The sequence below is a fragment of the Teleopsis dalmanni genome, chromosome 1 (assembly GCF_002237135.1).
Source record: "Teleopsis dalmanni isolate 2A chromosome 1, ASM223713v2, whole genome shotgun sequence".
Classification (NCBI taxonomy): Eukaryota; Metazoa; Arthropoda; class Insecta; order Diptera; family Diopsidae; genus Teleopsis; species Teleopsis dalmanni.
Window position 1 is genome coordinate 152,401,617 of NC_051846.1, and position 13,771 is coordinate 152,415,387.

A 13,771-nucleotide genomic window follows, 5' to 3' on the forward strand; every position below is an offset into this window, starting at 1 on the left:
GAGCCATTATCGTATAGGTGAAAAGGGTATATTGTTAACTATTGTAGTTTTATGCAAACACATAAATTTTTTGTGAAATATTTGTTAACATCAGAATAGTGTTGAAATTTAATAATTAAAAATAAAAATATAATTAATTAATTTAATTATTCTACAGCTGGTTTATGTTTTCGTTTTAATATAATATAAAATCCAGAAAAATGTGCGAACAAAAAAGTCAAGTACGGATTTGGGTCAGTTTGTTAAGGTGCGTTGACTCTGAGCCTCAAATTTGACAGGGCACGATTTCGATTCCTGGAACTTGCAGTTTAAAAAAACTATTTACGAATAATTAAATACAAAAATTATTTTCAAAACCACTGATGAAGGGTATTTTGCAATATTCGTAACAGCTGTATGGTCAGCCAAAAACTCAATTGATTAAAATAATATAAAAAAGGAATTTTTATTGTTGTAGTTCACTACTTTTCGAAAAACTCTTTATTAAACAAGTTAATAAAAAAAAAACTACTACTATGTGAATAGAACTGCAATTACATACAATATAATTAATATGATTTCAGTGTTAATTAATATATTAAACCCATGATGTATTAATAATTAAATGAATAATAACTGCGAATTAAAGCATTAAAAGGAGTCCTTACAAGAATTAACATACAAGTCCTTCTTGTTTTTTATATATATTTTTTTATTTTTTAACTCTCCCATAATTTATAATATATTAAAAATATAAAAAATGAATAATGAACAAACTTCACAGCTAATAAAGAACAAATTTTTTTTCTGTTATCCTACGTGCAACTCATTTTTCATAATTTATAATAAAAAATGTTCCCCTTGATTTTTTTTACTACTTTTCAATTTATACTTAAGTATAATATCATATTATATTATTTACAATATTAATATCCTTTTATACATATTTCATAAATAAAGGCGCAAAAAATGTCTCTCCATTTCTTACACAATCACACGCAATCACACCTTCTTTTACAGCTGCTGGCACCCTCTTAAATAACACTGGAATCAAAACGTCCTTCTGGTATTTACAGGGTACGTACGCACATATCGTAAACTTAAGAAAGTTTTCAAAATTTATGTAAATTTACAGCAAGGATGTGTCGTCAAAACAGCTTGACTCGCACTCATAATTGTCAAAAATATAAATTAAGGAGTTCAATAATTTTTTTCACTTTTAGGTTTGATATAAATTAATGCAAATCAATAAATAAAAAAATTAAGAAAATAAAAAAGGCAAACATCAAAAAGGGTTGATGTCTGTAAAGGATATGGCACGTAAAATACTGATCAATCAAAGCTGGCAGAGGTCGATCAAATGAAATTCAAAACAACTTAAAAACGGACCGACTTTTATAAAAATTACTGGAATTAGAAACGTTTTTATGTCCTTTGAGAAGATATCAAGAGTTACGAGCTGAAGGATCGCATTGAATTAAAATATCTATATTAAATATATTAGAAGCAAATTTTCTCTAATCTAGTAAGTATACATTAAGACCGAAAAGTTTTCGGAAATTCTCATTTAAAATTCGCGCGCTGTATATTTTCCGATATTTTAAGTTTATGTAGTTTGGCAGCACTGTCCTTAATTACTATGCCAAAAATGAGCGCGATCTGTCAGACAGTTCGTTTACGGCAGCTGTTGAAACCAGTTCACCTCAGTAGGGCGTTGCGAAAAAAACAATGGAAAAAAATATTGAACAAAGAGTTTGCATCAAATTTTGTGTTTCGAACGAAATTTCGTGTGCAGAATCGTTGCGAATGCTACAAAAGGCTTATGGGGAATCAGTTTTATCGAAAACTCAAGTTTATGAGTGGTACAAAGCCTTCCAGGACGGTCGTACGACCGTCGAAGACATTTCGCAACGCACTACTGAGGTGAACTGGTTTCAACAGCTGCCGTAAACGAACTGTCTGACAGATCGAGCTCATTTTTGGCATAGTAATTAAGGACAGTGCTGCCAAACTACATAAACTTAAAATATCGAAAAATATACAGCGCGCGAATTTTAAATGAGAATTTCCGAAAACTTTTCAGTCTTAATGTAGATATAAAATAAATAAATTCAAACGGACCGACTTTTATACACATTACTGGAGTTAGAAACGTTTTTATGTCCTTTGAGAAGATATCAAGAGTTATGAGCTGAAGGATTGCATGAAATTAAAATATCTATATTAAATATAGTAGAAGCAAATTTTCTCTAATCTAGTAAGTATAGATATAAAATAAATAAATTCAAACGGACCGACTTTTATACACATTACTGGAGTTAGAAACATTTTTATGTCCTTTGAGAAGATGTCAAGAGTTACGAGCTGAAAGAACGCATTGAATTAAAACTCTTGCATTAGTTATAGTTGGAGCAAATTTTCTCTAATTTGGTACGTATAGATATAAAAGTAAGCCCATATTTTATTTTTGTTTTTAATGCTACGACTATTTACATTATAAACTATTTACATTATAGCTTGTATCTTATCAATATAAGTACATGAATAATCAGTTTTCTAAACAAATTACTCCAAATTCTAATGCGATGTCATATCAGCGCCATTTCGACGACTTTTCGTCGTGTTGGTTGTCCATACGAGGTTATGATGTTAACAGCTTCTGTGTTTAGATGTTGCTGCAACCACAGTTTGTGATATGTATGTTACTTTCTTTTTTGTTTCTTCAGCGGCGGTGAACATTTTTAGATTGCGGTGTATTTCACTGTTCCTAATGTACCATGGCGCTATTAAAATGTTCCTTAGAACCTTGTTCTGGAAACGTTGGTTTATTTAGACGTTACTTTGGCTAGCGCTCCCCCCATAGTTCAGCGCCATACGACCATTCAGATTTTAAAATTTGATTGTATAGCAGAATATATCTAAGCCCATTTGAAAAAAAATAGAAAGTATTTAAACAGCTTTTTTTGAATATTGTTTAAGAAAAAACCTATAAGGATATTTATTAAAATTTAAATTAAAAAAAAAAATATGTAAACTACTTAAACCACCTACGGATTTTGAAAAATTTAAATACTCTTTCAATTTGTATGCTTTAAAAATAAATTTAAATATTAAATACTGCTTAAGCAAATAGTATTAACACCTACTCAGGTGTTACTAATCTAAATTAAATATTGCTGGGCAAAGGATAAAGGAAATAGGATGTCAACACCTTTACCCTGCTTAATGGATTTTTAAATAGTTTCATTTGTTCTATGCCGTAGGTGGTGCTACTATGAGTTTTGCATAATTAATAAAGAAACTGTCGCAAAAAGGATTTTAAAAGGATTTTCTTATTCAATATTTTTACTACTAGCTTCTTTAATGACCTGTTGTCATTCATTTGGAATTTCAGGTATATATACTGTGTTAACTATTTCTGAATGAATAGGTTATAAATGAAAGTCTCTACTGCACAAAAAAAGGATTAGAAATGCATTTATTTAAGGATAAACCTATTTAAATATGTTACCAATTTATGTAAGCAGAAGTATTTAATCATATACACAGCATGCAAATAATCTTAGATAATCGTAAAAAAAAATGGAAGATATAAATAGCTAACTGGGACCATTCCATTGTATTTACATTGACAAAAAAAAAATAGATTATTAGCTTGCTACTGGCAATGAATGGAAAATTTTAACTACATTAATACAACGGCAAATTTTATAGACATACATATATTACATAGAAAATATATTTTACAAGCACATTTTACGTTAGGTTAGATTATGCTGGCAGACCAAAAAGGGCACGCGAATTATATATATTATATAGCGAATTATATTAAGATTTCAATAAAAACCTCAGATATGTGCTCCAGTCCGGTAACTATCAGCCTACAAGTATTTTTGCCGAATTCTCGAGAGAGCTGGATAGTTACACAGCAAATGCTCCAGGGTTTCTTTGCATCCCGCTCGTTCCAATTCCTACAAGCATCGCGAATTAGGTTTAGTTTGTGCACATGTGATGCGAACAGAAAGTTCACTGTCAATACACCAATTAATGTTCTACAGTTCATTCGACTAGATCAGAAATTTTTTCACTTTACTATTTTTAGTATTTCAATAAATGGGTTGACCAAAACTTCTCAAATGCGATTTTTAAATCTATTTTGAAGTTCTACTTTCTTTTAGACCTCAAAGATGTCCCAATATTGACATCGTAGCTTCATGTTGATATACGCTAACATCATTCCAATTATTTGTTTCCTAAGGCAATGTTGATGTACTTAATTTACACTGTCTTTATTTCAACGTAATAATAATTTATTCTAGCAGTCCGATTCATTTGAAATTTGTATCTGAAATATTAATGCAGGATCTGTATATCTGAGGCTGTTAACAAGATAATTTGATGGCTCTTAATTCTTTATATCACCAGTTTTCTCAACAACTTCTTTTAAATTAAATAAAAAAGAGAAAAAGAGAACTGTTATTGGCAAAAAATGTATATCTTACAGCTACCTTTTTTCATGTTTTTTGTATGAATGGTCCAGCCTGCCTCCTCTTCAACCCAACAATCTTGTAGATTGTTTTCCTCTTTGTAGAAAGCAATCCGTAACTGGAGCAATTTAACGAGAGGGACTATAGTGAACAAAAGCGTACTTACTATTCGAATAAGTCGTATACTTTCGAGTAGTTTAAACATTTAAACTATTCGAATCAAATTGTCAATTTCGAATATAATCATGGCTGTCCAAAGCACGGCGTTTTCACCTTATGCGGCCCGCTACATGTGTCTAATCTATCACAATTAGGCAAATTTGTTATATTTTAGTAACATTATTACATTATTTTATTTTTCTGGTAGACAACTAATATTAATAGTGCTAATATTAATAGAACTGTAAAAGATAAATCATTGAAAAATTAATAAAACTAAATTTAACGTTATCGCCGTATTTTTTTTATTCTCCGGAAAAGTTATAAATGTTTATATTTATTTCTGCCTATTTATCCAGCCTATTCAGTCATTTGTATTGGCCCGCAATCCTATCTGGTTTGAACAGCCCTGAGCAAGATTGTCGTCCATCGTGTTGCTTTAAAACTTTAAAGTCATATTAATCAGAATACTTGCTCGAAAAATATCTCTTACAAGTTGGCCTTGCTCACAATATAATCTGCACTCTTTAGTTTATATAAACTATATGGTACTATACAAACTGAAGACTTGAGAAATTCTCAATCCTGAAATATTCCCGTGTCCTTAATAACTTCTTTATAGCAATCTTCGTTCCTTGAGAAAGTATTAAGTTATATACTAAAATGATATAGTGTTAAAAATAAAATGAATCGAAACGAGCTGAGTGCTATAAATTATCAGTGATCATTATCATTTCCACAAATGTGCTTTTATTAAGTTCAAGTCATGAGAAACTGACTCATAATTTTCGCCTTACATAGTTTTTAGACCAAACTACTCCTTAGTTTTCTCGTAATTATCATCAGTAAGTTCAGTCAGATACTTTCATACGTATAAACATGGACATCATCGGAATGTTTTAATGAGTAATATAAGAAACCTCCAATAACATTGGGGTTGCATCTAAACGAAAGTTAACGTACATAGTCGCCTCGTCTGCAAAAATATATTGTGGGTCAAATAACCGGGGTAATGACACATGAGTGTCAACTTTTTTGATAATAACATGGATGAAGAAATACGTGCATAGTTTTTAAAGATCAACAAATTTCACTGTAGTCTTAATGTGTTTAATTAACTGACACTCGCTTGTAATGGGGATCGATAATGAGATTTCTTTAAGGTGGCCTAGACCGGACAGAGGTTGTAGTGTGATGGTTTCTTGAAAGCTGAATTTATCTTAATCGTTGCGTTAACTTAACTATAACATTTGATAACTCATAAGATGTTACCATTATTTATGTATGTATATAATTAATTTACTATTATCACTGAAGCTGAAGATACGCGGAAAGGATTGAAACGATTCTTTGTGAATTTCTTTAATATAAGGAAGCAAATTATTGTAAGTATGAAAATGGGGAAAAATGCGTAAATAAAGGACTTTCAACTCGTTTTGTAGTTATTTCTCAAAAAAAATAATTATGTATGAAGAATTCTACAAAAGTTTTTCTTGTTGCTAGGCATAGTTGAACTTCAAGGAGAAGTAATTGGATATTACTAGAATAATATTTATGACAGCTGCGATTAAAAAAAAAATGGATCTCATAAATTGCATTCGCCATTAGAGAGGTTATTCAGGTTAAATGCGAAATAATAAACCACCAAATAAAATTTAATATTTTGCTTATTTATATCATTTGTATGCTTGTGCTTATGCATTACCTTAAAATCCTTCATATTTTGATTTACTACTTAAATCCTGGGTCCGAGACTACAACAACACACTGCAAGCCACAAATCACATCTGCAAAAATATGAAAGAACAAGAAGCAGTTCTAAGCTGGAAATTTATGGCATATTTTCATAAGCAATCATATTTAATATTTTTCCCTTCGCCGACCAGAAGATGTTTGCAAAAAAGAAAAAAAAATATCTTTTAAAAAAAATAAGAATCTAATTTTACACACAAATCAAAATTAAATTTAAACAAAGACTTCTTCATGCTGAAACAGTGACACGTCCGCAGACAAACGTACCTCGGTTATTGGGGTAGGGAGAGCGTGCATTTATAAAGAAAACTCTAAGTCAATCCCTCCCTGTTAGTTGCATTGTTTTTCCATTTGCAGAGACTGCATGTTTCTGCCATCTCATAACTTGAGTTGGAGTTGGCATATAATTTGTGATCTTACGTCCTTGCGTGCACCCTACCCTCCATGTTGTTAGTTTTTTCCTTATATATAAAGAAATGCAATTATTTCGCAAGGACCCTTTTTATGATTACTGTGGAGGATACTACCCGCTTCAATTGCATCAGTACATTTGCCAAATAACAAGGAATATGTTGAGGTTGTGTCTTGCGTTATGTATTTTTTCCTTTGTTTTTTATTATTCGATTCTGATACACTTTTTTTGTATTGCAAAAAGCGCCTTGGGTGAACCAACATTTGAGATTTATTACAATAGTTTTGGGAATGAAATATTATTGAACAAATAGTTTTGTTATATAAAAAAATTATAGGGCACTCTTGTGTGAAATTATTTTAAAATAAACAGTAGCTGACATCTACAAAGTCGAAACTTCACACATACATAATTGCACACAACAGGACTTCACGCTTTACTTATACGCCCATTACTATCGCAGTCTACGGCAAGGATCGTATTACGTATCCTAAGCTCTTTTTATTAAAAAATTAAGAAAATTTTTCGTTTGAATTAAGTTTTCGATTAAATTGATTGTTAACGTTACAGATAATCGTATTATATGCAATATGTGTATATAACAATATATAATATTACACTATTTAATATATATATATATATATATATATTATACATATATCATATATATGACAATTTTCTATTTACTCCTCAAGTAAACAAGTCCGTACAGGTCACATTTAATACTAGATGATTTGGTTGCGCGCCTCCATGAAATCAAATCTCCACAATTACCATAGGCTGTGGAAACAAAATACTTCCTAAGTATACTTACCTCTATAGTAAATTGACATTGAAAACTCACAATTTTAAAACGCGGACAGCTTTGGATCTTAAACTAAGAAATTTATTTTGTTTCCTCGGTCAAAATGCTTAATTCTCATTAGAGAACTAGTTTCTGATCTATAATAGCGTGCTAAAAACCATTGGAAGTAATGGACTACAGCCACGCGGAACCGCGGAAGATGCAAATCTGGCAACAATCCAACGTTTTAAGTACAAAACAACCAATAACACAAACAGCTCGGGGTCATAACAATTTAAGAAGTAGAAACGTTTCAAATTAAAAATAACCATAGAATATCAGTGTTTCAGTATCAGTGATCGTTGGTAAACTTTACTATCATAAAATATTAACTAAAAACTTAACATTAGAAATTTTCTCTACATAATAATTCATAACAAACAGAATGATATAAACCGTTTTTCATATCAATAGCTTTTACATTTGTCCTATTGTCCTTTCTATCTTCATACAATGCCTTTACATTTCAATAAGTTTGTATGGACATATGTATATAAAAGAACATGTTTAACAAGTTTCTGATGTATCGCTCATATTAAAAGTGAATCTACTAATAGAAACCATCTGGCTTTTTGATCTACATTCTATGAAATCTCTACAATGCATAAAATTTCTTAAATTTCAATTGGGCTGGAATATTATTTTCCACATATTACCCGCTACCTATTACTTTTTCTTGATAGTACTGTTATAAGGTCTAACTCTCTGTTAATCAGTCTATTGTTTCACTTTATTTTTTGTCTTGTTAATTATACTTTTTTTAATATGTAAGCATATGGGCTAATAGTATGCAGATACATATATACTATAAAAACATCAATTCTTTAACAATTTAATCTGAGTTTATATCAGTTTGAAGTACCTAACATATAGAAAGACTCGAAGCAGAAATAAACTTTCAAAATAAGCACGTAGTATACTTACTCTAATGATGCTTTTAGGTTTTATAGCAAAGAGGATGAGATTTCAAAACACGTGCAGAACACAGAAGTTTCAATGAATGAAAGAAGTACCTAGCTGGGCATCTCATATCAGATAAAGATAAAGTTTAATTCTACAATTTATAAAGGAAGTTGGACTAACAAAAATAATTTAAGTCCATGAAAAATGCAGAATACTTCTCGAGGTCACAATACAAGTTTCCCAAACATAATAACAATACATAGTAGCATCAAATATTCATTTCATTAACCCAAAAAAGAATTTAATAATTTAGTTTTATTTGATTTCAGTACAAAAAACGAGTATAAAGTTTAAAAAGACTTTAAAAGTTTACTTCCACGAACGGCCGGATCTACGGACAAGGAAATGTCGTTCACCACCCCGCAAAGGGATTTTACAAGCAGGCTTCAGAGGGTTGTTATAAACAGACAAATTGTCTACTTATTTCGACTTCTGTGCGAAAAAAAGGATCTTAATGTAATTAATTTGCCAAATCAAAACTTTATCAAATGACATCATATTGTACGCATGCACATATTAACCATATATTTTGAGTGAAGATTACTTATAAAAATTGACACAACTTAAATAAAATATTAATTATATTAATTAATCATAATTAATTATAATCATAATAATTATAATTTATTATAATCATAATAATTATAATTTATTATAATCATAATAATTATAATTTATTATAATCATAATAATTATAATTAATATAATCATAATAATTATAATTTATTATAATCATAATAATTATAATTTATTATAATCATAATAATTATAATTTATTATAATCATTATAATTATAATTAATTATAATCATAATAATTATAATTAATTATAATCAAAACTTTATCGAATGACACAATGTACTCATTCACATATTGACCATCTATTTTGAGTCAAGATTACTTATACAAATTGACACAACTTAAATAAAAAATTAATTATATATTTAGTGTTGAGTTGAAGTAACCGTTTTATTAGATAAAGAATTAAAGAACATTATATTCTGCAAAAACAAATATTTGTTTATGCAGTGCGTTAAAAAAAAAAAAAGTTCAACAATTTACCTGAGTTTAACAATCTGATTGAATATTATAATTAGATTAAAGGTTTACTATGGCTTAAATAACACACTTACATTAGAAAGTTAATTCATAAAAATTCTAATAACAAAAAGATTGTTTCAACAAATAATTTTTGCTATTTCTTTGTGTTCATGTTGAATAGTTTAAATAATAAATTGTTTTTAACTAGTTTTGCATATGAATATTCATAAATATGAATAAACATATCTACCGATATCTGCGTTCTTCGTAGTCATCACGACTTTTAGTGTGACCACTACGTTCCCGTTCATGTTTGCGCTCATGACGACTGTGACTTTGACTATTGCTTCTGCTGCGTGAATGATGCTTGTGCTTACGCTTTTTCTTGCTTTTCTCATGATGTTTTTCACGTTCGCGACTAGAGCGTCGTTCTCTTTCTTTGGCAGGCGAGGAATATTCATGACGGCGGTAACTGCTGGACGAAGCGGTTTGATAATAATCTCTTTCCCGCTCCCGTCCTCTACCACGATCTCGATCATCATGTTCTGTGCGATAATTAGTCAAAGGTGGATAATCACGTTCACTATTTATATCTCTGCCACTAACTGCACCACCGCGACGATTATAGCTATCATCGTTATAGCTATTATCTTGCGATGCTGCTGCCACGCCACGCCCTGTACTTAACTGGTGCAAAGTTATTTGATTTGTACGACAATACAGCTCTAGTTTTTTTTCAATTTGTTTTTGTATTGGCACAGGAATTCGCGGAAATAGTGTAGAAAACCAATCAATTTTGGTTAGAAACTGATAAACCATTTGACCAATCGTAATCATCTATGCAATGTAAATATATTTAATAAATTTTGTATAATTGTAACAAAAGCATGTCATACAATAAACTCACCTGCCCACCACCGGCTTTAACATCAATTTCTTCTTCATCTTGTAGGTAGTCCTCATACCAATCGTACAAGTCAGCCGGTGGTTGTGTATAACGTAAATACATAAAACCTATGAAAAATGAATCACTTTTTAGTCATAAAATACTTTTCAAAATTAAAGCATATCTTGCCATTAATTTACTGGCAGAGTTGCCTAGTTGGTGCTGTACGATTTCAAATTTTGGACAATTATTACTCGAAACGTTCATTCGACTTACCACTTACCTAGTGCGCGTATATAAGGCGAATCTGTATGGTTTAATAATCCATTAACTTGCTTGCGTGTTAATCTCAATGTATACAGCTTGTAAAGTAAACAGTACGCCGTCGATACAATCCCCCCAGCACCTACACCACGCACCTAAAAAAGAAATAAAAAAAATAGGCATAATTTAAAATACCACGATATCTTTTTATAAAAGCAGTTAACTTAATCAAATTACCAAACAATTAGAACATTTTTTCTAACCATGAATTTTATGCACACATTTTTTCTTCTTATCAAAACCATTTAATTTCATCATTTGGTAATATGAATAGGCTGACTTATTTCAAAACGAAATGCTACATTTCATAAACTCACTCCGCCACACATGCCGGTTTGTCCGGATGTTTTTCGAGAGCCGCGTTCCCATGGTTCCATGTGTTTGACTTGGTAATAAATCTCATCAACAACCTCATGGTAAGTCTTCAATTTAAACAAATGCACTAAAAATACAAAGAATTTAAACGCAAGCTCTTTATATATATTAATTTTTGAACATTTCCGGGTCGATTTACTATACCTTTGCGGACGTACCTTTAAAATAACTAGAACCTTGTATATTTGCAAGTATAAGTGGATTTAAATTCATGGAGGCCTCATTTCCCCACAGTGGTAGCGTATTATGTTGCTTTCCAACTTTTTTAGTTGAAGTCGCTGCAAAATTAGTAAAGTATGTTAAAATGTATGTAGAGACGCCGAATTTAGGTTAACTTTACACGCTACCTTACCTTCATCCATTTTGCGAAATTCACTATAAATCTTCCTTAATTTTCAGTCTATTATTTTTTCTAATTTATACCCATTCCAAACACCCACAAATGTTTAAATAAATTAAAATTTTTTCAAGTAATATCAAATCGCAGACAACGCGTCAAACATGTCATACTAAAAATGGCGAGGCTAGCTGTCGTTTTCTATTATATCGTATTTTTTTTCAACTATTCACAGTTGTATTCAACTGACCATTCACAATAATAAAAACTTACCAACATATTATTCCACGGTATTATACTACGATAAAATGATATATGAATCTCCATATATTTTACGATAAAAAAATAATATATGATATTTCAAACTCTATTTAATTATTAATGAAGATTCAACGGCAAACTCTTCTGCTATTTCTTATAAATTATTATAAACATTAAACAAACAAATATTTTAATACAAAATTTTGAAAAAATAAATACCTAATTGATAATTATTGTAAGTGCCTTTTGTGTATTGTCAACCGCTGAGAGACAGTAGAAATTTATAGTTGATAGACAAAACCGAATTTCACTACTGTAAATTGCAAAACACTAGAAATATTTTTATCAGGAATAGATAAATTTTTGTCACAGTTGACAAATGTAAATCACAGACTACTATAATAAAACATAAACTAGTACCACAAAAGAACACCTCACTTAAGTTATTCTAGAAATAACATATTTCAAATATATTCTACTTACAGTTTCTACACACTTAAAAATCCTTGCTTTGTGTTGCAATCGATCGGTGGTTATATATTGTTAAATCTGTTATATCGCCACATAAATTATTATTCTTACAATAACAATTTGTACAATTATTCTCATACATAAATTTTCAAAAATAGACCTTTTCGGTGGCTCGCAAGTCTGACAAAAAACAGCAGGTTACTGGCCTATACTGGCGAAAATGTACGTAAAACAACAATACTATTTTTTCTAGCAGTATACATAGGTATACTGGCCAAACACATCGGCCAGTAAAACATATGGCCAATGAAATAAATTCATTGGAAATTCCAATGAATATTGCAATCATATGTCAAAAATCAAATGTTAACAAAAATTCAAACAAAACTCAAAAATTTCATATATATAAAAATTGGAAATAAAGAAATATATAAGTGTTTTATTTTGAAATTTTCACCATTCTAACCATTCCTTTTAATTCTATATTCATTTGTTTGCATTATGGTATTTTTGTTATTTGCCAAACAAAACATTTGACAAATTGCAACAGTGATGCCAATATCTCCCGTAGCGAATATAGGCTACCATGCATTTCTTGCCATATTTGCGAGCCTCCGAAGAGGAGTAATATGGTGGGGCTGATTAAAATATTGGTTGTTATCAAAAAGGGCCATGTTATGATTGCAATCACGTCACACCATTGTTGTTGCTTTACAATGCTGTAGTATATCCGATCTTGGTAGCCCTGTATAAAGAAATAGGTGAAAAAGGTAAAATACGAAGTGCGTTGTTGTTTGTCGTTGTGGTCAAAGGAGTAAGCGTGCCATGCCGTATAAACTATTATTATTATTAATAAATTGTAAAATTTATATAACTTTAAATCAATAAAGTATATAACAAATTCAAAATGAAGTGAGCTGTTAATATTTATTTTGCATTGTAAAGCAACACGAATTGGGTGACGTGACGAATCATAACATGCCCCTAAAAAACTATCTAAAAACTAAATATATATATACGTTCATATTATGTTAAGTTCATTAAATATATATAATTTACTAATTACTTATGTTTCCATATTCTGACTCAGTTATTTTAATTTGCATTTTTAAAAATATGTTTAATATATGGTATTAAAACCTATATATAGCTTCAATATGTATGTATCTATAAGTAAATATTAGAACTATAACACACAAAAACATGTTTAAAAGAACGCTGAAGCTGTTTCAGAAACAGAGCTTTGAGCACTCCTAAAAAATTTGCAAAATTTACATCTTTACGATACCAGAGTTTAAATTTATCTATACGTGGCTTTTATATGTGTATTTAAAAGGCATAATATCGTTTGCTTGTGTGTTATCAATTATGTGAATTGAAAGTGTCCGCTGAGAAATTTTGAATTTTGCAAGCTAATGGCAACTCTAGAAAGGTAAATGAAACACTGATGCAATTATTAAATTGTCAAATTATTGATTATT

General features: G+C 30.0%; 1 protein-coding gene across 3 annotated transcripts; it reads right to left on the reverse strand.

The window, feature by feature from the left end:
• Window positions 1-9,545: 9,545 nt before the first annotated feature.
• Window positions 9,546-12,134, reverse strand: LOC119669395 (pre-mRNA-splicing factor 38B-like). Of its 3 annotated transcripts, none has more exons than XM_038079270.1 (7): window positions 12,039-12,134; window positions 11,574-11,856; window positions 11,380-11,499; window positions 11,164-11,288; window positions 10,806-10,941; window positions 10,544-10,650; window positions 9,546-10,473 (listed from the first exon to the last, which is right to left on the reverse strand). In XM_038079270.1, exons 2-7 carry the CDS (start codon window positions 11,581-11,583, stop codon window positions 9,883-9,885), a joined length of 1,089 nt encoding a protein of 362 aa, XP_037935198.1. In that variant the 5' UTR covers window positions 11,584-11,856; window positions 12,039-12,134; the 3' UTR covers window positions 9,546-9,882. The 3 variants fall into 3 exon arrangements, with proteins under 3 accessions (XP_037935198.1, XP_037935199.1, XP_037935200.1); XM_038079271.1 differs by lacking the exon at window positions 12,039-12,134 and having other exon boundaries at window positions 11,574-11,759; window positions 11,832-11,879; XM_038079272.1 differs by lacking the exon at window positions 12,039-12,134 and having other exon boundaries at window positions 10,385-10,473; window positions 10,533-10,650; window positions 11,574-11,902.
• Between the last annotated feature and the right edge of the window lie 1,637 nt (window positions 12,135-13,771).